The sequence below is a fragment of the Gymnodraco acuticeps genome, unplaced genomic scaffold (assembly GCF_902827175.1).
Source record: "Gymnodraco acuticeps unplaced genomic scaffold, fGymAcu1.1, whole genome shotgun sequence".
Taxonomy (NCBI): domain Eukaryota; kingdom Metazoa; phylum Chordata; class Actinopteri; order Perciformes; family Bathydraconidae; genus Gymnodraco; species Gymnodraco acuticeps.
In genome coordinates, this window is record NW_022991588.1 from 391,810 (window position 1) to 414,136 (window position 22,327).

The following is a 22,327-nucleotide window of genomic DNA, read 5'->3' on the forward strand; positions in this document are numbered from 1 at the left end:
ATAAAACTGCCCTTTGGAGTCATTTGATTGGTCGATTGGATTGAGTGATATCATGGGTATATTTTTGTATTAGATCAAGTGATTTATTTCAGTAAATGTGTTTAGTTTAAGTTAAAAGTGTTTTATATTGTAAAGCTTACTTTAAATATGTAAATCAATTTGTTAAAAGATGCAACTCAACAGTGTATTTTTATATATATCCCTTTATGGTGGGTTTTCTGCATTTTCCACTATAAATTATATAATTTCAGTCATAGCCTACTAAAGCACTCTCAGCTTCAGGAAAAGTACCTTATGAGTGTTTCGCACACAAGGCAAGAGCAAACTGGATTATAGCCAAGACAATAAAAACATACAAAACAACATGGTCAGTATGAGGGATAAAAAACAACAGCTTTTCAATGTTAAACTTTTTCTATTTGACTGTTTGACTGATGTGAAAAACTATGCATTATTTTTCATATATTTGTCATTAAATAGTGTACTCTAAGCCCAATGCACTTTGCAGAAAGTTTATAGGCACAAACACTCACACTGCCAATGTTAACTGCTATAATTGTTTAACTCTGTCAAGTAAAAAAAAAAAACAATTCAACATGTTAACTCTTTCCCAAAGGACACACATTTGTCCATTGATGAGCTGCAGTTGAGTTTTTTTTACCAGGGGGCGTCACCGAGCGGCTGGAGACTGGCAGGTGGATAAGCCCCTACAGTTTACTGAGTGAGCGGCACAAGCGAAACGCTCTCAATCTGAGAAAGTGGGGCAGGTTGGATTCAACAGGGAAAGAGAAAGAAACCTCGAAAATGTTCTAGTGGTTTGTAAAGTGAAGGTGACAGGGGCCACCGGTTCCGCCCGCGATGTCAGACGCAGTTTGCAGGCGGGATTGTAAGGAGACGAAGCTTCACTTACACACGTTACCTCACTGGTTCTTGCAGCGCGCGCTTAATTGTAACCAGAAGAGAAATTAAGCAGCCGTTTAAGAGCGAAAGCAGTTTTTGGTACCAACTTTGAAGAAGCTCCTGTGTGCTGGAGCAGCCGGTGGATGTTGTGCCATGGAGATAAAGACAAGACTTCGAGCTACGCTGATGTTAATATGGATATTTCAAGGTAAGCTAATTAATTCTCTCGAAGGATATTAAGCCACGTGCTGCTGAAAGTGGCTGCCTGTGAGTGACAGTGTGTAAGTAGCCTTTCACATAAAGTGAAACGGGTATATTTCAAACGACAAAGTGTTTTTTGACCTATTTTAAGCTTTTTCCTGTTCTCAAACTTTTGAACCAATTGGCAAGTCAAAAAACATCAACAAGTCTAAAATGGAAGCTTATTTAACTGGCTGTCATTTGTAGGGATACTTGTTATCAATTAAGTCAGCATTACAATACAAGACAAAGTACTGTGTACAGTAGCGGTATGACCTTTAACCTTAACCTTTTTTATATATACAGTCTATGCCTTTAACACATTGACACCAGATTTAAATTGGAAAGTGGAAATGTGTTAGCCTTTTCAGATTGACACATTGGCATCTGAAATGGCTAATAAAAGCTTCACTTTCTCCTTCTCCATTATTTCTGCAGCCACATTTTATATTCAAGTGCAGGAACAAGCATGCGGACAATTCATGAAATATGTAATTTTTATTGTTGTGACTTGCTGTTTTACCAGAGGTCCCCTTTGAGCACACAATGCTACTCTACTCGTCATCTTAAAAGGGAATAATGTTGTTGTTGAATGCTCTGAAATAAATGTTAAGGAAGTGATTTGCTTATTTGATGGCTATTGTCCCTTGTGAGGTTGGAAATAACATTTAAAGCATCAGTCAACCTGAAGCAGAAGGATGTCATTTAAAACAATTCTGGAGGAGACATCTCTGCTGTCACATTTAGGGTCACTTATGGCTCATGGTTTCAACATCTGCACCCATTGTTGGTCATTTACTTGTATAGCTTGTATGTGCCTCTCAATGGCAATTAATGCATTGATAACCCAAAAAAAATCACATAATGGCTCATCAAGTGACAGTTGTTGGATAATAAGAGAGGTTTTTTTTTGGTGTAAAGTATAACAACATTATTTGGAGCCAAAATTAGAGCCAGCCAGAGGCTATTACTTTACATAATCCCAAAAACATATACAGATTTACAAGATTCATTACGTTTTCCTCCTAATCTTTATAGTGAAAGAAGCCCTTAAGGTATTTTCTGACTTAGCCTACCTTGTTTCTGTCAACTGCTTCTGCATCATTTCTTACCAGATGTTGGCTTTCATCCATTGTGGAAACCAGAGATTGGTACAGCTTGTGTCTTTTATGTCAGGGTTTGTTTGGTTCAAACTGAGGTTTCGCTAAGGAACAACATTGGAGAAGACAGGAAATGGGATTTTATATCCAACTTACTTTTGAGTGCTGAAATTACTTAGAAAGGATGTTTGCTGTCCATGAACAATGCAGAGGACATCTGCCTTAAAATAGGTGCTGTTTTCATAGACTTCTGGACAGAAACCACTCTGCTGTAACATTACATCTGCCGTCCTTTGATTGGGTGCCACTGCTTAATGGAATGAAACAAATGAAGGAATTCAGTTTGCATCTCACTGACGAGCAACTTGATAGATTTTCACATTTCTGACAGCAGCTAAGCCTATTAAAAAAACAGCAACAATCCTACCCGTCAGAAATGTCCTTATAGGTGACAATAAATAAACTGCAGCACAAAACCGTATCGCTAGTCTGTTCGACTCCACATGTGCAAAGTAAACCCATCTGGTATTAATAAAGCACATCAATTCATTGGCTTTACACGCTAAAATAGATCTGTTAATACTTAACACCGTGCAGAATCTCTTAAATATTGATAACACTGACACAGATGTACAATTTATAACCACTGAAAGCAATAAATCACATTTGAGTTGAAAAGGCATTACCGCTGCCCATCAGATAGCTCAAACTGGCCTGAGGACACTGAGCAACAAGGTGTCTTGACTCCCTGCAGTCGGACGTTGGTTAGCACCGACTGCATTACCCTCTTGTTGGCGTGCCTTTCTCTTTGGCCATAGGCTATTAAAATATTGCCATGTCCTCAGCTGATAGTGTTCAGTGACGGCTGGTTTGTAATGAGACAGGTGCCACTTGACTCTGGTGTAAGCTGATGTTTGTGAGTCAGCTGTATCCATTTTCACAGAATAACTCACAGAGCTTAGTGTAATTCTGATTATGTGCCGCACGATTAACATAACAAGAAATTGCTTGTCGTCGTCCAGCTTTGGAGCAAACAGCATTTAAGGCAGAGAGCTGCATGAGAATGAACTATTAGTGCAAAGATTCAGCAGATGCTCTAAAGAGTCTCCGTCATCTAGAGATCTGTGAGATATCTGGAAGAGCACAAATCAAAGTCAAAGACTTAAACCATCAATCCAGTGCCTTTGACGTATTTCTCAATAGCAAAGTTGTGTGTTAATAGAGTTGTTTTGAAGGAGCTTTTCTTATATTGTTTTTTTATTTGTTTTTAGAAAAATAGGTTGTCATCAACTGAATGACACTCTGAGAACTAAAAAAGTCTGTTTTCACACACAGTTGTAAAGAAAGTTATAATCCACATTTGTATTGTTCTATAAGTGACAATGTTTTATTTCCTCCTGCAGGCTAAAAAAGGCTACATAATATTCAAAGTAAAAACTAGGGATGCACCGAATATTCGGCCACCGAAAATTATCGGCCGAAAATGGTTAAAAAGGCCCTTTCGGTTTTAGCACCGAAAAAATATCACCGAACGTGTTGTTGTGATGACGTAATAAAGACGCGGCGACCATGCTCGCGGCTGGCTCACAGGGGGGGGGGGGGGACATTGACCTTTGTCATCGAGATTGCCCTGAGCCTTTAACAAATCGTATTAAATAATCTGATGACAGACTGTAAACAGAATAGCTGAAATTTTAACAAACTAAATAACTCAGTTTCCTCTAATCATTAACCCACGTTTGTATCATGTAGTTAACTCCGTGTGTTGCTGCTAGCATACATAACACCTGACGTGGAAACGTTACTCGTGATGGGGCTACAGAGCTGCTAGAAAGACGGTCGAACCCGGTACATTCCTCCGTCTGCATGCGGTGCACTTGCTAAATGTTTAGACAAATTGCTCGTGCTTACATGCTAAACTCTTATTGCACTTATGGTAACAAGTATTGTCCACATCGAGACGGGTAACGTTTAACCACACCTCGGAGCGCGTTCTCTCCGCCATCTCCGCAGTGTGCTCCGCTGCATGTAGCAGCTGCGTGTGTGTAAACTGCCCCGCCCCCTCGCACACAGACGGGGGAGAGAGATCTCGTCTGATCGAAAATACATCATAGACGGATTTGTTGTCTTTGCATATTAGAAACGAGTTGGCGACACTAAGACTGCGATATCATGTTTTTTAGCAATAATACATGACATATATAAATGTACTGTATGCATTCAAAAGTGCTGAATAAATGTTTTATGGACCCATAATAGTGATTATTATTTAAGTTAAGTTTTGCCATAATCATGTCTATTTCCATAATCAGGTAGCTGAACAACATTGGTAAAAAATGTATACATCATATATATATATTTCTATTAATCATTTTCGGCCTTTCGGCATTCGGTTTTCGGCCAACTGTTTCCTATTTTCGGTATCGGTTTCGGCCAAGAATTTCCCATTCGGTGCACCTCTAGTAAAAACGTTAGCCGTCGTTCTTCCGCGTCACCGGAACTCTGGTGCTGAGAAACCTCCCAGAGCCTGCATTTATCTTCTCTGACTCAAACTGGTGAATTGCCCCCAGTATTCTGAACGGTTTAATTTGTTAGGCTGACGGATACCTATAATGTGTGGGAGCCTAATTGATCCGGTCCACTCTGTTTGCCACAAACACGCAGAAAGACCCCTGCAGAGGGTACAGAGGCAGAGAGAACCGTGCTACCTAAAGGATTCTCTCATGTAAAACTGGGTCAATTTAATTGGCTCATGCTCGCCATACAATAATGAGGACGGCGGTGCTCAGATATTTGTGTTTCCACACACAACTGCTGCTGTATGTTTAACTCAATAACCAGTGACAGTTACAGTAGTTGAGGTTGTCAGGTGTTGATCGGAGCTTTGCGTGCCGGCTCACTGAGCTAATGTGACTCTAAGGCAGGTGATCAAAACAATCTGAATGTGCCAACTTTGATAGATGTGTGACTGCAATCATATCAGTACTGACACGGTACAGATTTGTACTCTCAGCTATATAAACTCCTAAGAGTTGACAGTATTAAGCAGCAGTGGAGGGGAAAGTATTTGGCCTGCATTTCCCATCATAATTCTAGCAGTGAACAAAATTATGAGTTTTTATATAATGTGTGCTATCATTGTTTTCCCTTGGTCTTGTTACAGTCAGCAGATTGTGTTTTCTTTGCTCTTACGCAGGTAATATTATTTTGCACATTTTAGCTGGTGCACATTCAAATAACCGTCCATGTTCCGCTCACATCAAACAGAAAACTATGGCACACAATGTTAACCGTTGTGTTCACACAACTCATCAGCATTTTGCTTTCTGAATGGCTCTCTTTGATGTTTGCCTCTGTACTGCATTAGTGATTTGCTTTCTGCAGCACACAGTCCAGCAACACTCATCACCATGCTTTTTCAGTAAGGAAACTTTACAGCATTAACTACAATTCTGACTATGAGCATGATGCACATTCAAAAGAATAGGCCTTCACCATGAATGTCTAGTGTCCTTGTTCATCTTTATAAAGTGAAAGGAAATTACATTACATTACATTACATTTAGCTGACGCTTTTATCCAAAGCGACTTACAATAAGTGCATTCGACCAGGAAGACACAACCTTGAAGAAAACAGAATCATATAAGTACATCAGGTTGCATAGAGCCAAACATTTCAAGTGCTACTCAACTGGCTTTAGGTAATCCAGTCCTTTATTAGTATAAAAGTGCTTCGTTAATCATAGAAATAAGAGACAATGAGGAGGACAGCGTGTGACCTAAACATCTTTCAGCAGCCACATAAATAGCCAGATGTGCAGAACTCAGCCCCTCACTTAACAATATGTGACGCACTCCAATTGCACAAAATATGTTGGCCTCAGGAGAGAAGACTTTGGCGGAAACGGCCCCTAAGTTTAAGTGTGACTCGTGCTATTTTTAGAACGTGCCCTGCGGGCGACTCATTGCCTCCCTGCGGGTGACCAGGTGCTCAAGGGCATGGTGTTAGATACCCCTGCCTCAGGGGGTCATAGTGGGGGATGGAGCCAATATCGGCTGACATTGGGCAATCAGCGGAGTACACCCTGGACAGGTGGCCAGTCAATTATAGGGCTCACCAAACACTTCGACAATTATTCACACCTACAGGCAATTTAGAGGCACCTATTAACCTATCCTTTGTGTCTTTGTGGGAGATAACTAGAAGAAACCAACGCGGGGACAAGGAGAACAATTTCAAACCCCACAGAAAACTACAGATATTTTCTATAGTAGCAGTTATATTTCTGTCATTGAGCAGTATAGTGATGTTTAGAACTGACCTTTTCTTGTATTATTTCTATTAGCAGAATAAAAAATTCCAATCACCTCTACTCCAATTAAAGAAAACGTACAGTCTTGATAATACGTATACACTTAGAGGATGAATTTCCCTGTCTTTATTCAGCTGTAACATGAAGATTGCCATGTCTCTTCAAATGAATGAAGATCTTGACAGGTTGTAAAAAATATATTGTTTGCCAAAACAAACACCTTTTTGAAATACTGTATTGAGACATGCAAGCTGATCAGATGTACAGTGTATGTAGTTTGTATTAGAACATGTATTGTCCATCTGGTTTGCATTCTTCCTCTCTTTTTAAAATTGAACAAGAACTGTAAATGAGGAGACACAATAAATTAAAAGTTCATAAACCCTCAGAGATCAACTTCTAGCGTCTAAGTGCTAACAATCTGTTAGGAAATGCATGTAATTATATGTATCCTTTGTAGTCCAAGGGGAAAATATATTCACAGAAACACAAGAGATAGATAAGCTCAGCATGAATCATTAGTAAACCTAAAGCTGCAACCACAATGTACTTCATTGGTGGTATGCATGTATGAATATCAAGCAGACTTTGTGACATCTTGTGACCCATTTTCACCTCTCCACCTACGTTCCATCTTCATGTAGCTAATGATGTGGCTACTGGTGACCAGTCCGGTTTGTTCACTGGGGAGATGAGAATATCCAGACACTTTAAAAAAATCTTCCCACTCGCCCAATTAGATTGTCATGTTGCAGTTTAGCCTCATCTTAGCTGTGTCTGAAAAATACGAAAGGAAGAAGCATTAAAATCAACTGTGTTTACATTTGTACTACCTGTAGGCAGATATCCCCGTTAATTGTGTTATGTAAACGAGGCATCCACCAGCAATGTGTCATTGACACCCCAGGCGTGGGCGAGGGTCTTGATGATTTAGACCAGGTGCACCCAGGGAAATGGCACACAGTAATGAGGTACATTCGCTCTTTAAATGAGACCATAGCTGTGGGTAGAAACCAGTGTGTGAACTTCAGAGACAAGGCACACGTGCACACACACACACACACACACACACACACACACACACACACACACACGTGCTCTGCAATGGGCATACTATTGTCTCCAGCAACAAACGATTGACGAAGAATTTATCTTAAGGTTTGAGACAAATTAATGCTTAAATATATTTCAGACATTTGTGCTGTTCTTCGGCATCAAAACTTTAATTGCAAGAGGATGCTACTCTTACGGAGGATTTTTATTTTTTTAAATCCCTATGAATGCAAAACACTGTTTCATTGGCATTTTAAAATGTTTGCTTTTATCCAAAGAGGAAGATTGATTTTCAGTCTAAAATGTGTGAAAACTGCTTGTCTGTATAAAATGTATGTTGTGTTTTTTTTGAGTGCAGGTAGAAACCAAGCTGTCTGGTGGCGGCAGATGAGTTTTGCACGCTAGAAGATTATGGTCCTGTTATGGTGAAGCAATATGAGAAGATGGCTTTTTCTCTGTAGTGTCATCCAGTTGGATGGGTTTTCTTCCATGCCTTATTGGTGATAGGTTAGTTCTAAAATGGTAGGTGATAGCCCTGGGATACAGGTGATTATTATTCTTTTTCTTTTAACGTGTAAAAGGACAGAAATGGGTTGGAATCAGAGATGAGATTAGTATTCATTGAGGAGTGAGAGGCATCCTTGCTCCTTTCTGCTGTTGCTTGATTGTCGCGCCAGATGGAGGGGAGGGTTGCTGAGGCCAGATTAATCCTGTCATCTGGTTTGAGGTGTAACCTAGCCTTACAATCTTCAGGCCTGGGAATGCTAAGCTAAAGAAGGTCCCTCAGGTCAATCCTATGGTGGTAACTCACCTACACAGGCTGCAGCTCTGGAATGTTACTCCCTCTCATTTTTTGCACTATTAATACAAATCTTTTAATTGACTTTAGCTAAAACATAACTAATTGATTCTTGACATTGTTACTATAAGGCTGTATCAATGAGAGGTTTTGAGATATTAAGGTTAACACATCTTTCATAGGATAGTTATTTTTTAGTGGCATGCATAGAGTACATCCTTAGTACAAAATATCTATATACTAAACATTGGTATCTATGGCAATGTACATTAGTTAATTGGTTCAGACAAACAATGTACATACACAGAATTAAACATATGGAAAATAAACAATACGATTTGTAGCAATGTTGCAGAGTGCAAAGGGTGTGTTAGCATATATTACTGTCTAAACAATTATTGCTCTTTTTTTTCAAATGTAAGATGTAAACGGTCAGATTATAATTTAAGGTCACAATTTTCTGTAAACTGTAAAAGCTCCAGAGCCCTTTGTGGTTTCCCTAAATCCCCTTACTTCATTCTCCAGCCCTCAAGTGTTTATTGCAGCTGTAACATCAATTTACTTTGTGGATCAAATTCTAACGCTGTTTGGCCCTGCTGGTGGTTAGGCAATGGCCATTAGAACTAATACCTCTGGGAGTGTTGACGCTCAAAATAGAAACAACATACTAAGCAGAATATATGGCCCAACAGTATTTTATAATCTTAGTGATCTGTCAAATCCTGTAATAATTGGCTCTTTGGGATGACTGAATTGAAGCCGAGTAATTACCTTACCGTCACTTGAGGTTTCAGTAAGCCTCTCTAGATGTCATTAGTACGACCATGCAGGGTTTGATAAGAGGAATTGCTCCTCAGCATCCCCCCCAATGTTAGCCTTTGAGCAATGACTTTAGTCTTGAGATTTTTATTATTATTTTGACTATGCAAACCAACAACCTCCCCATACATTTACTGTATAATGATTCCCCAGTTGGTGAGGAACAGAACTATACCACACACAAATATTTTCAAGCAGAAATTAGATCAAAACACACAAATCAAAAAAGAGGCTGCTCTCCAAGAGTTGAAATGAGAACTATTTAGATCAAATAAAAGAGGATTTGTAGTTTTTCTAAATGAAACTCCAGTTTACAGATTATGTAGAAATTCAATGAAATATATTTCGTTATTATCCTGCAAATGTTACTCATATTGACACTGACTCTGAAATATTACTCAGTCTGGGGCTTACTTCCATTTAGTAATTGCCCAGAAATGCATAGGTCAAGATGCAAACATTTTAATAGGATTAGTAATTACAGGTTTGGTAAAACACGTTTCTTGTAATTTTAACATAAACCATAATATTCAGCTCAATAACTGCTTTGTTCAAAGCAGGCTCCTCTTAAGGACAGTATTTATTTCTGCTGAAATTATCTGTTGTTTCTTAATTGTTTGTGGTGTGGCATTTACAAAGATTAGTCCAGCAGCTTTCCTACTTTCTGCAACAATTGTTCAATTCTTAATTAGTTTGTCATTGACTTGATTAACCATTAACGAGATTTATTCAAATAATTTAACATATATGCAGGCCAATATATCTACAATCAGCATAAATACTATAGATATTGTTGTTTTTTCTAAAGTCTTTTTGTATTTCATAATGTCTTACATAAAAATCTGTACCATTGTGTATAACTGAGAACATAAATATTTAGGTTTAACAAGCACGGCTCCATTTTAAACTCACAAAGAATCATTTGAAAGTAAAGAATAATGTAAAGAAAGTGTATTAACAGACAGATTTTCTTACACAGTCACTGGATGGCAAAGCTGTCATTTTATAAACCACTCTTAAAAAAAATAAAAAAAATCACAAGAGTTCTGACAAATAGCTTTTTAAGAAACAGATATAGATATCCTGAAATGTAATTGGCCAAAAAACATGAACTGCTTTTGAAGCACTCTCCTGTATCTCTGTCATACATGCCAGCCGCCAGTCATGCATTTGGTCAAATTACGATCTATAGAGCGAGAATTACCTTCACATCGTTTTTTTTCAGGAGGGAATTTGCTATTTCTATTTCAAGCCCAGAGGTTCGTTGGTCCTCTAAATTGATCTGGCGAACACAGCTGCTTCTTAGAAACCTGCTCACCCCTGATAAGCTCAGTAACCATGGCACCTTTACCTGCATGGCTTAGACATCAAATATGCTTCATTTCCGGTGGAAGTCATAAAGTTTCTCTTGCATTAAGTCTACAGAATCTATTCTGAAACGGTTGAGTTGTATGAGAACTGATTCAGCCCTGAAAACGGCATGAACATAATATATTGAATTCCGCCTTTCTTTACTCTGAATATATATATATTAGGGATGCACGATATTGGTTTTTTGAAACCGATACCGATAACTTCCTGCTTCTCAAGACCGATACCGATAATAAAAAAATGTTACGCCACTAATTATTTTAACGTGATTAACGCATGTGTATTTTTTTTCCTTGGCCGCCCCGTAGTTTCAGAGCGCATCGAGTTTAAAATACCATCTACAAGCTGATACTGACAGCCCCGCTCCTGCCGCCCGCTTGTGGCAGACCACACTTCCACGTTCACCGGCAGGCACCGACTGGCCATCTGGAGGACCGGGAGGGTGTGTGTATGTGTGGCCCGAGCGAGCGAGAGAGAGACCTTACGTGCATTGTTGTTGTTAGCATCTGGTGCTAGCTAGCTGCGCTAACGGATATAAGGAGCTGTTTAAATGAAAACAGAGGAGCGACATTTCGCCACAACTGCGCCGAGCACTTGACTTTATGGAGGAAGCCAGACAGTGGGACATTGTACGAAAAGTCAGCACACTCAGCACGGATAGTGCTCAACATGATTGCAGCGTCCAGGCAGCTCCGGTTCGAGCATATGCCTTGAGTTGCACATGGCTCCAACGCCCATACCACCGACGACATGTTTGTTTACTGTCCTGGCTTCAAGGCCGCACACCATTTACGTCACAGCCAGGCATGAGTTAGGGAGCGCTGGATTTGTGAAGAACACCCCTCTTCCTAAACCACTAATACCACAGTACTGGCAAAACGGGAGGAGCCGAGTGAAAAACAAGCGCCCCTCATCCCAATCCACCCACACCGCAGTATTTTTTTCTTTTTTTTTACCCAAAAAATATATTTTATATTATCGGGACTATTAATACTGGTATCGGGTTTATCGGGATGACGTCATAATTCCTAATATCGGGACCGATAATGATCGGGCCGATAATTATCGTGCATCCCTAATATATATAAATATATATATATATATATATATATATATATATATATAAATATATATATATATATATATATAGTGTATAGACAGGGAAAATAAGCATTACTAGGCAAAGTGTCCGTCTCCACAACATCTTTCCTGTTTCAAATTTATAAATGTAAAGTTTATTTATATAGCACTTTACAACACAAGGCCATTCAAAGTGCTTTACAAAAAATGAAAGACATTAAGAAAATGGCATCTAAAATCAGTCATTAAAAAGAAAAACTAATAAAATAAACATTAAAAGAAAAAATACATGGATAAAAGTTACAGTGCAGTCTAAGATATGAATAGTTCAATTAAAAGCAGCGACAAAAAGAAAAGTCTTCAGCCTGGATTTAAAAGTAGTCAGAGTTGCAGCGGACCTGCAGGTTTCTGGGAGTTTGTTCCAGATATTTGGAGCATAATAACTGAACGCTGCTTTACCATGTTTAGTTCTGACTCTGGGGACAGAAAGCTGACCAGTCCCTGAAGACCTGAGAGATCTGGATGGTTCATAATTTAGCAGGAGGTCAGAAATGTATTTTGGGCCTAAACCATTCAGTGCTTTATAAACCAGCAGCAGTATTTTGAAATCTATTCTTTGACACACAGGAAGCCAGTGTACAGACTTCAGAACAGGAGTGATGTGATCCACTTTCTTAGTGTTAGTGAGGACTCGAGCAGCGGCGTTCTGAATCAGCTGCAGCTTCCTAATATATTTTTTTAGTGAGACCTGTGAAGACACCATTACAGTAGTCGAGTCTACTGAAGATAAAAGCATGGACAAGTTTTTCCAAATCCTGCTGTGACATTAGTCTTTTAATCCTAGATATATTCTTTAGGTGATAGTAGGCTGATTTAGTAACTGTTTTAATGTGAATGTTGAAACTCAGGTCAGAGTCCATGACTACACCTAGATTTCTGGCTTTATCTGTTGTTTTGAACATTGCAGACTGAAGCTCAGCGCTAACTTTTATACGTTCTGCCTTGGCTCCAAAAACCATTACCTCAGTTTTATCTTTGTTTAATTGGAGAAAGTTCTGACACATCCAGTCATTGATTTGTTCAATGCACTTACTCAGTGTTTGAATTGGAGCATAGTCTCCTGGTGAAATTGTTACGTACATTTGTGTGTCATCTGCATAGCTATGGTAACTTATTTTGTTGTTTTTCATTATCTGAGCCAGTGGTAGCATGTAGATGTTAAAGAGAAGAGGCCCCAAGATGGAGCCTTGAGGAACCCCACATGTCATATTTGTCAACTCGGATGTGTATTTACCTATAGAAACAAAGTTGTTTCTGTCCTTTAAGTAGGATTCAAACCAATTAAAGTAAAGTACACTCCATGTAAGGATATTTTCAGGTGATGAGGGAATGAGGTCTCAGGCATAAGAGGGTGAATGAGAAAGTCTCTAAAACAAACTTTAAAAAACAAGTTCTCTCACAGACTTTATTACATGGCAGAGCTACTGAGGTTTTCAAGGTGAAATAGACCTAGATGGTTTACTGATTATGTGTACCAAGTTATTTCTGACCAGATGTTTGCTAAGCACCCTCAGCCATTCTTGATAAAATCTACTCCAACAAATGTTTGATTCTTGTGGAAAACCACAGACTTTGATGGCTTGAAATGAACCTGCAAACGCTATATGCATGTAAAGTTTGTATAAGATGTAACTCAACAAAATCATAATCTAATTTTGCACCTTTTGATTAGGATGTCAGATCAGTATTGATTAGGGCTGCACGATTTGGGGAAATCTAATTGCGATTTTTCTGACAGATATTGCGATTTGATTTGCGATATTTGTTTTTAAGCGACCCAACGGAAGTGTATTGTAAAATGCGGCCATATCTCCGGCTAGGAAGGTCGTATCAACGTGCTCCCGTCTCTAGCACCCCCGCAGCCCGAGCTACGAGTGAACGAACTAAACTTACAATAAACTTCCGTTGGGTTGCTTTAAAGTCAAGCTTCAGTTTAAGATTCACCCTGTAATAGATGTAAAACATGGGATGGAGCATTACTAACCTGACTCCGATGGTTTGTTTCACCAAACCATCTAGGAAAGCTCCATTGGAAGCCATTTGGAAAAGTATTTCAAAAATACTTGGCTGGTGATTGGATCAATCTGTCTATCACCTACTATCATCAATCAATAGGATATGGCTGTAATAGGCCTAAGGCCTTTTAGTCGCTCATAAATAAGTAAATCACTGTTCTTTATATACTATGGATGCTGGCAACAGTCACATAGTCCAAAGTGAAGGTGATGTTTGACCAGTAATGGTCGAGGCGGGACTTGAGACAGTTAACCGTCTTGAATGTGACAACGCTTTCTGGCAGATCCTTCCACAAGTCAACCACACGCAGGCTGAAAAAGTTGCGGCGGATAGCCAGTCTTGAGTACTGTTTCTTCAACTTGAGGCAGTGTCCACGAGTCCTGGTGTTATAATCCCGTTGTAGTGGGCATGATGTTTTGTAGATGTTGTGGAGATATTTGAAAACTTCGATCATATCTCCCCTCGCCCTTCTATAATACATACTCGGGATTTTAAGACTTTGCAGTCGTTCTTGGGCCACTTCTGATTGGTTAACAATGACTGGTACATGTGGAGCACAGCACTTCTGATTGGTGTGGATGACTGACACACAAGAAGAACAAAAAAAAGAAAGAAAACAAAAATAGAAAATCGCAGGCTTTGCGATTTGATAATTGCATCATTTAAAATTGCGATTTCGATTTAAAATCGATTAATCGTTCAGCCCTAGTATTACATTACATTACATTGCATTTAGCTGACGCTTTTATCCAAAGCGACTTACAATAAATGCGTTCGACCAACAAAATACAACTTGAAGAAAACAGAATAGTATTGATGGGAACTTCAGTCGATTGAAGCAATCAATTCCGCAAGCTGCTTTCTTTCCTTCGTTCTCCTCTCGCAGAGCCAGGCCAGGAAACATTGGTGCTCAAGTGATGCGTTTGCGTCGGGACAACCAGAGAGCTGACCAATCAGCTTCCTGTCGCTGCTACTATTGGTTAAACTCTGTGAGAGATGGGGGAATTGCATCAATGTAATGAAAACTACCAATGTTTTATTTTGTTAGAAAAATATCACTCAACACCGGTTTGAGAATCAATAGTCAGGAACACATTTTTGCAAGAAGGAGCAGAGTTAACTCACATACAGGAATATGGTTCAACTCACACACGTGAGGTTTGCTGCTCCAAGGAACAGGAAATCACATCAAGCTTATTATAGTCTAATAGGCTAGTGACAATGGTCCCAACATTTTGAGATACCCCTCCCGGAGTTAGGACAAACCACAACTTACTTTTTCCTCATCTCTAAGGCCTCCCATACATGAAATGGATTGTTGTATACAAATATTTTACTGCAAAAGTTGTGAAATTGATATATAAAGTTAGACACCCCACACTAAAAATAAAGGTTGGCCGTCTGGGGATTGAGGCATAACAACTCATGTAGATTCACAATGGAAGGTCTGATAGGTTTAAAACTTGGCATACCTAAGGTCAGGACATCCCTCTGCATTATAGAAAAGACTGAATGTAAATTGGAGATACAGTCATTTGAACACATACCTACAATAGGCAGAAATGTATCTATGTAGAATGATCTCTTTACTTTGTAGTGACCCTGACATGGATTGCCATAGCAACACACACAAGGGCTTGTTGAAAAGGTGTGGTTCTACTGAATCCAGCAATACCAATTGTGTAAAGGTAGCTTACATACTCATCGAGTTATGTCACTCAACGTTTATGGTGTCTTTATACACTGTTATGCCCAACTGCAGCCAAAATGTGCCAGGGACTAGAAGGTGAGACACAGAGACAAGGAAACAGGTTTTTGGATTAACAAACTTTAGTATTCAAATTAAATGTTCTTATCTAAACTTAAGTAAACCTAAGCTAGTGGGAGCCGGGGGATACATGCATATAAACACATCTCTATCACTCATCCACATTGTCATCAAAAACAACATGGCTCACATTTGGGCAGTCAGAGCAAGAGCAAAACTCTGTGCAGGTCAAGCCTACTGAAAGACATTGGCATTTGCTGCTATCATTGCACTTTCCGGCCTTACAGTTTGGTGGGTGATGTCTCTGACTTATTTAGGTGCAGGTTCTTTGACGAACATCACTGGTTCAATAGACCCATCGTCTCTGAGCCTCCACCCTCTACCAACTGGGTTCCAGAGATGAGGCTTGGCCACATGGCTGTGACACCACACTGCGGTCTGGTACATGGCTCTTAATACATGTTGCTGGAAGGCATCTTCTGTTGGGGGTAGATTTGCAGCTGATTAATCTGTTGTAGATGCTAGTGTGTACCTCAGCTCATCCAAGGTGGTGCAAGGACGGCCATCCTCCCTTTTCTTTTGGCCATACAGAAGGAGGGCATACTTTCTTGCCACAGGAATAGCCTCCTCCAGACTTCCAGAAAGTCCAAAACTGGCCATCTCATTTAAGTCACTCAGATGGGTCTTAAGTCTTGTAAACACAGTAGCCTTCCCAATTATGTACAAGCTGCTTGTGGTATCACAACCTGTGAGGGCGTGGCATGCAGGTAGACATGCACAACATGCTGCACCAAGCTTCTTTGCGATGGGACAGACTGGGACAAACCTCTCCCTTGGGCCATATCCAGAGTGCATGAACACCGTTGAGGATCCAAACATTCCTTTGCTGGAATAATACACAAGCAAAACCAGTACGTCGGTATCATCACATCTGATGACGACCCGAGAATGAGACTCTGCTAGATGTATTGCATGTAATACCAATCTGGTGTCAGCCTCCTCCTGGTCACTATACAGATCTGTCAAGTTGTCAACACCTGACTTGCTGACCACTTTGACCTCCTCACCATTTTCAAAGCCACCTGCCAAAATGACTGTGTTCTCTGAGGAGATTCTCTTGGGCCCTGTATTGGCTATGTAGTTGCTTACAAAGCTGAATAAAGCAGCCTTGTTACCACTGACCTTGAGGTATTTCCTGTAGTTAGGAACTTTGGCTTTGCCTGTGATGACATGTGTAGATCTGCTTGCTTGGATGGTGCCTCTTCTTTGCCTTTCCAGGTCTTTGATTGAGTGTGGATGATCATACCTATCAAACACTAGAGCAACACAGTTGTTGTTTTCCTTTTCCATTAGTGTTGTGATCTTCTTCCAGACACACTCACCCAGGTCATTGAATGTCTGAAAGCCTGAGTCAGGGAGACTCTGTAGAAGAGCCATGTCATCGATGATGTATGCAGATGGTTCAGCAACATTAGGCAACTGCTGTGTCTCTTCAACTACTGACTCACATTTTTTAGCAAGGTCGGCTTTTGTTGTCTTTCTCATGCTTCCATCATCATAAAACAAAGAGGGGGGGACAGCAGCAAGTTCATGAGACATCACAGTCTCCATGGATACCTCTCTTTGCTTGGATACAGCAAGTAATCTTCGAAAGAGCACATCTGAGTCCATGTGAACCTTTCTAGTACTGACTCCACCTGATGTTTTTATGTCTTTGAAGGTTGCACACTGTTTTCTTTTCTCAGGATCCCAGAAGCTCTTAGTTTTTTTGGATTTTGCCAGGCGTTGTTCAATAAAGATGGCATTCTGCTCAGCACCATCTTGGAGGAAACTTGACAGCTCTTTTGCAACTTTCTCAGATGCAACCTGACCACTTGCAATATTGATCAGTTTCTCAGGGATACTATCAAGGTCAAAGGGGTTCTGCTTCTGCTCCACAGCTTCCATTATCTTTTGTATGTCTCCCTAATCTCTGTGCATTCTAGAGGCTCCATGTTCTTTGTGTGCTTTTGGGCCCTTTGCATCAGTGTCACAAAGGTCTTTCATGGCATCCACGTATGCTGTTCACATGCCTTGTCATCAACCATCTTGTGAGAGCTGCCTTTCGCAATGTGAAGCCAACAACTCCACCCTGACTCTTGCCTTCTCGGTTAATGGTTTGCTCCAGTGCCTGATCAGTCGCCACACAGTTGAAGCTGTGATCCTCTGACCGGCGGACAACAAATCCGCCTTCTTGGATGAATGTGTATGCTTCTGGTTGTTCATGTTCAAGAGCTTTCATTTCTGCAACGTAGACTGGCATGTACTTGGCATAATTGGTTCTTCCAGCAGCTCTGAACCAAGGGATGACTTCACACATGCTATTCAGGTGAAGTTGAAAGTCTGCTTCACGTTCTGAACGAAGGATCCTTAGCAACAGATCAGCACCCTTGAGGAACATTAACCAATATCCAAAAGTTGCTGATTGCTTAGCCCCTTCAACTATGAAAGTCTTGATAATGTTCTGGATCCCAGTAAGTTCCGTCTCCACCTCACCGATAAGCTGTTGAGCAGTGGCCTTGTCATTACCATGAAATGCTTGCTGTACATCTCGTAGGAGTTGCTCTTGTGCTCCAGTTATTGCACATTTGCCTTTCTTTTCAAGCCATGATTGCATGGCTTTCCAGAAGAGCCTGAACAGAGCCTCAGAGGCTAGCTTTATGCTCCTTATTCCTCTTGCCAGCTGCTTCCCCTGAAGCAACTGTCGGGCTGTGCCCTCTGCATACACTCTGACTCAGTGAGTATGTCAAACAGTCCGCCATCACCATAGAGCTTTCCAATGCTTGCAAGGTAAGCCATTGTGATATGCATACCTCCTAGTCTCATTGTGATCTTCCCTTTTAAGAGCTCTGGTTTGTTCCACAATATCTGTTGCACTTTGCTATAAATTGCAAGGTCTGCAGTCACAAGCACATGGTGTTGTCCCAGTTCTTCAGCTGTACAAGCTGTATCATAGCTGCATAGATGGTGACCAAATCTGAGGGCGATTCTCTTATGAAGGGCATGTATAGTACACTGGCTACTGGACAAGGTGTGTCTGATGTGAAGGCATTGAATGCAGACCACGCAGGAATATGCTGTTGATTCTCGCTCTGGTTTCGGCCAGCTTCCATACCAGGTCTCTGCCTTCTGCTGCTTTGGAGACTGCTGTGTTTATGTGTAGTATCTCAGGTTTGGGAAGTTCGGGCGGTTCTGGTCGCTTTGGAGGTTTGATATATCTGTATCCAGAAATAATAAGATAAGCTTGTTATCATATGCATTAAATATCAACTCAGAACACTAAACCTCACCAAGTATTCATATTGAACACCCCCACCAATTAATTTGTACTGTGACTATACACATGAAAACGGAATGAATACAAATTCAAATAATCCAAACATATCTGTGAAGTTTCTCTCCATTCAAGTCAGCTGTGTTCAAGGTTGAGAGAGACCTCTCTGGGACTCGTGCTAGACATTCATATGCAGTGGAGACATGGCCTCTTCGGTACACAACAGATGCCATAGCATGAGTTGTTTGCTTCCCGTCCAGAGTATCCTCATTCTGATCAAAGTTATCGATGGCTGCATCAACAATTCCATGTTCAGTGACTCCAGTGAGGCCAGTTGGGATGTAGACACCACTCTCTGTCCTTGATATCTGGTCTGCTGCCACAGATGTGAGGAACTGTCGAACCTCTGTATAGGAAACACAGTGCCCCATTGCACTGAGCTCATTGATGAGTGACTTACTGCCAAATTGATGATGAATCAAAATGGCAAGTCCCAGTGTGATTGGCGTATGGATGTGACGGCACTGTGCAATGAGATCATGGCAGATTGCAATGACACGCAGATTGTCCTTCAAAGCTGGTTCCTCATCACAGGTCTCACAATTTCTGTGAGCATTTGAATCAACACACCAGTTCACAAAGTCATAAACATTGTTTGGTACATAGTTGCTGCAATGTAGACGTGATAGTCGATCACTGCTGACATATGATTTATGGTCATGGTCAACCTGCTCCATGCTCTTTCTCAATATGTCTGCAGCTCTATGTAGTATTTGCCTGTCAGAGAGACCTTGACTTTGCTGTTGTGTATCACAGTCTGCTGTAGAAGCTGTTGTCTCTTCTGGCTTGTCTTCGAGTTGTACAGCTCTCATTGCCAATCCCATGTGCACACTTTCAGAGCATACCAAATCAGACTTTCCAGCTCGTTCTACAAATACCAGCCTGTGCTTGTAATGCAGTAAGAGCTTTTCCTTCAGTTTCCAGGAGCTGTATTTAGTGTGTTGGACCGTCTCATCTTCTTCCCCAGACCTCAGTGTCTTCAGTATGTCATCAAACCTCCCAGCCAAGCAGTTGAGGGTCGTCACTTTCATTTATTTTGAGAAAATAGTTTTGTCAATGAGTTCAGTGAGCTTAATAAAAGCTTTGTCATAGATACTGGTCTGCTGTTCCGATTCTTTATTTCGTCTGGCAGCTGCTATATTTAGTTTAGAGATATAGTGTTTAAGGCAGCTTCTATGATATTTGGCATCATATGCAAAGAGATCCGGATATGAGAGCAGCCGAAGATGTACAACTTCATGCTGCATGAAGGACCTTGTCTCGGGTACTCTTACCTGTACCAGTCATAATGGCTGTCAGATGTTCTGGTCTTGATCTGGCCCTCCCACAAATGAAACAATCTCTTCGTATGTCAAACGATAATGTATCAACCCTACTCAGTCTTCTTGAAGAGACTGCTGCAGATATGCTCTCACTTTCAACATTTGCAGCTTGTTGCTCACTGATATTGGTCTTACTGGAGTAGTTTGCTCTACATGATCAATGATATGATACCTTTATTTTAAACAAAAGTATATCATCTGTATATGGAGAGAGAGTTTTATGAACATCATCATCTCTCTGTTGAGCAACATTTCGTATACGTTGGAGGCCTTCTGCTGTGGGATTTTTGACATATGGATCTTGTTTCTTCCCTTTTTCAAAATGTTTACCACAGATGATACAACGATTTGGATCCACTGTTTGTACATCACTCTCCATTCTGGTAAAATTGAAAAAAAAGATACACTTCAGAATTTGTACAGTATCTATGTTGTACTGTTTTTGTTAGGCTCTATTTACAGTATTGTTACCAGTGATACTAATTAAGCCAGGAGAAACAGAGTCTATTGTGAATATAGGCTACTGGACAGGCTCTGTTACATTAATGAAACATTAAGCTAGGTCACTTTCCAGTTAGCTAATTAGCCATTTTATTTGACAAGGTCCCATCTTTTCACAGTCCAAAAATATTTGCAATGATTTACCTGTCAGTTTGTGAAGAAACCCACGTAGGCAATGAGATGCAGATAAAGCAGGTGGAGTCAAATACTGTAGTATAACTTCTTGATTCTCTACAGAGCTGAATGACTTGCTGTTATGAGGAGCATAAGCTTGAGTTGTAAAATCAAGGTGTTGCAGTTCTTAGTGGATCAGTTTCTGACCACCAACATCGCCCGCGACGAGCTGATGTCCAACTACTACTTTGTTAGTAGTTGTATTGCATTTTAGGCCTGCATTTTCTATGCACTAATGTTGAAGTTGCAATATTTTACTTAAAAAAATAACAATTCTCAAGTTGTCATACCTTTTAGGGACTTCTACTCAAGATAATTTGTTATTATGTTCCACCCCTGATAAGTGAAGTCAAAATAAAACTAATTGGTGATACTATAGATTTAATTAGGACTATTTCATATTTTCCCCATTTGGGACACCTTATACGTTTAGTGACATAACTCCATGAGTATGTAAGCTACATTTACACAATTAGTATTGCTGGATTCAGTAGAACCACACATTTCCAACAAGCCCTCATATGTGTTGCTATGGCAATCCATGTCAGAGTCACTACAAAGTAAAGAGAACATTCTACATAGATTTACATTTCCGCCTATTGTAGGTATGTGTTCAAATGTCTGTATCTCCAATTTACAGTAAGATATTGACATTCAGTCTTTTCTATAATGCAGAGGGATGTCCTGACCTCAGGTATGCCAAGTTTTAAATCTATCAGACCTTCCATTGTGAATCTACATGAGTTTATATGCCTCAACCCCCAGACGGCCAGGCTTTATTTTTTGTTTGGGGTGTCTAACTTTATATATCAATTTCACCACTTTTGCAGTAAAATATTTGTATACAACAATCCATTTCATGTATGGGAGGCCTTAGAGATGAGGAAAAAGTAAGTTGTGTTTTGTCCTAACTCCGGGAGCGGTATCTCGAAAACTAAAGCCCTTTTTGGCTGTTTGTCACAGGCCTATAAGTGTAGTCCCACTCATTCAATGAGTACAATACCACTAGTCCAACATCGCCGTGTATAGCCACCCAAGCTGTAGCGTTTACTTTGTCGGCCATACATGGTTTCACGGAGCATGACAATAACCTTCTCTTGTGTTCAACAGCCCTCTCATCCTTGCTGGTCTTGGTTGTCTCTTACAGTTCATCTTGTGGACCCCTAACGGCCCCTACACACGGCGGCGTGCGTTGCCGCTTCAACGCTTCTTCCCATTCACTTTGAATGGGGTGACGTCACAATTCGCCAAACTGCATTGTGGGAGCAAAGCATAGCTTCTCTCGCGGTGCTCGCTGCAAAAGTAGAGCAATGTTCTACTTTTGACGCCTCGACGGAGGCGTCAGCCAATCGAATCATATGCCAGTATAAGCTCTAGCCAATCAAACTGCGTGCTTGTGTGTGTGTGTGTGTGTGTGTGTGTGTGGGGCGGGAGATTC

General features: G+C 40.4%; 1 protein-coding gene across 1 annotated transcript in view; it reads left to right on the forward strand.

Moving 5' to 3' along the window:
• Positions 1-737: 737 nt before the first annotated feature.
• The window catches only part of esamb (endothelial cell adhesion molecule b), a 60,187-nt gene continuing 38,597 nt past the window's right edge, over positions 738-22,327 (forward strand). Inside the window, exon 1 of the mRNA XM_034197845.1 lies at positions 738-1,108. Within this exon, the coding sequence (XP_034053736.1) occupies positions 1,054-1,108 (55 nt within the window). The 5' untranslated portion in view covers positions 738-1,053. The remainder of the gene's footprint in view (positions 1,109-22,327) is intronic.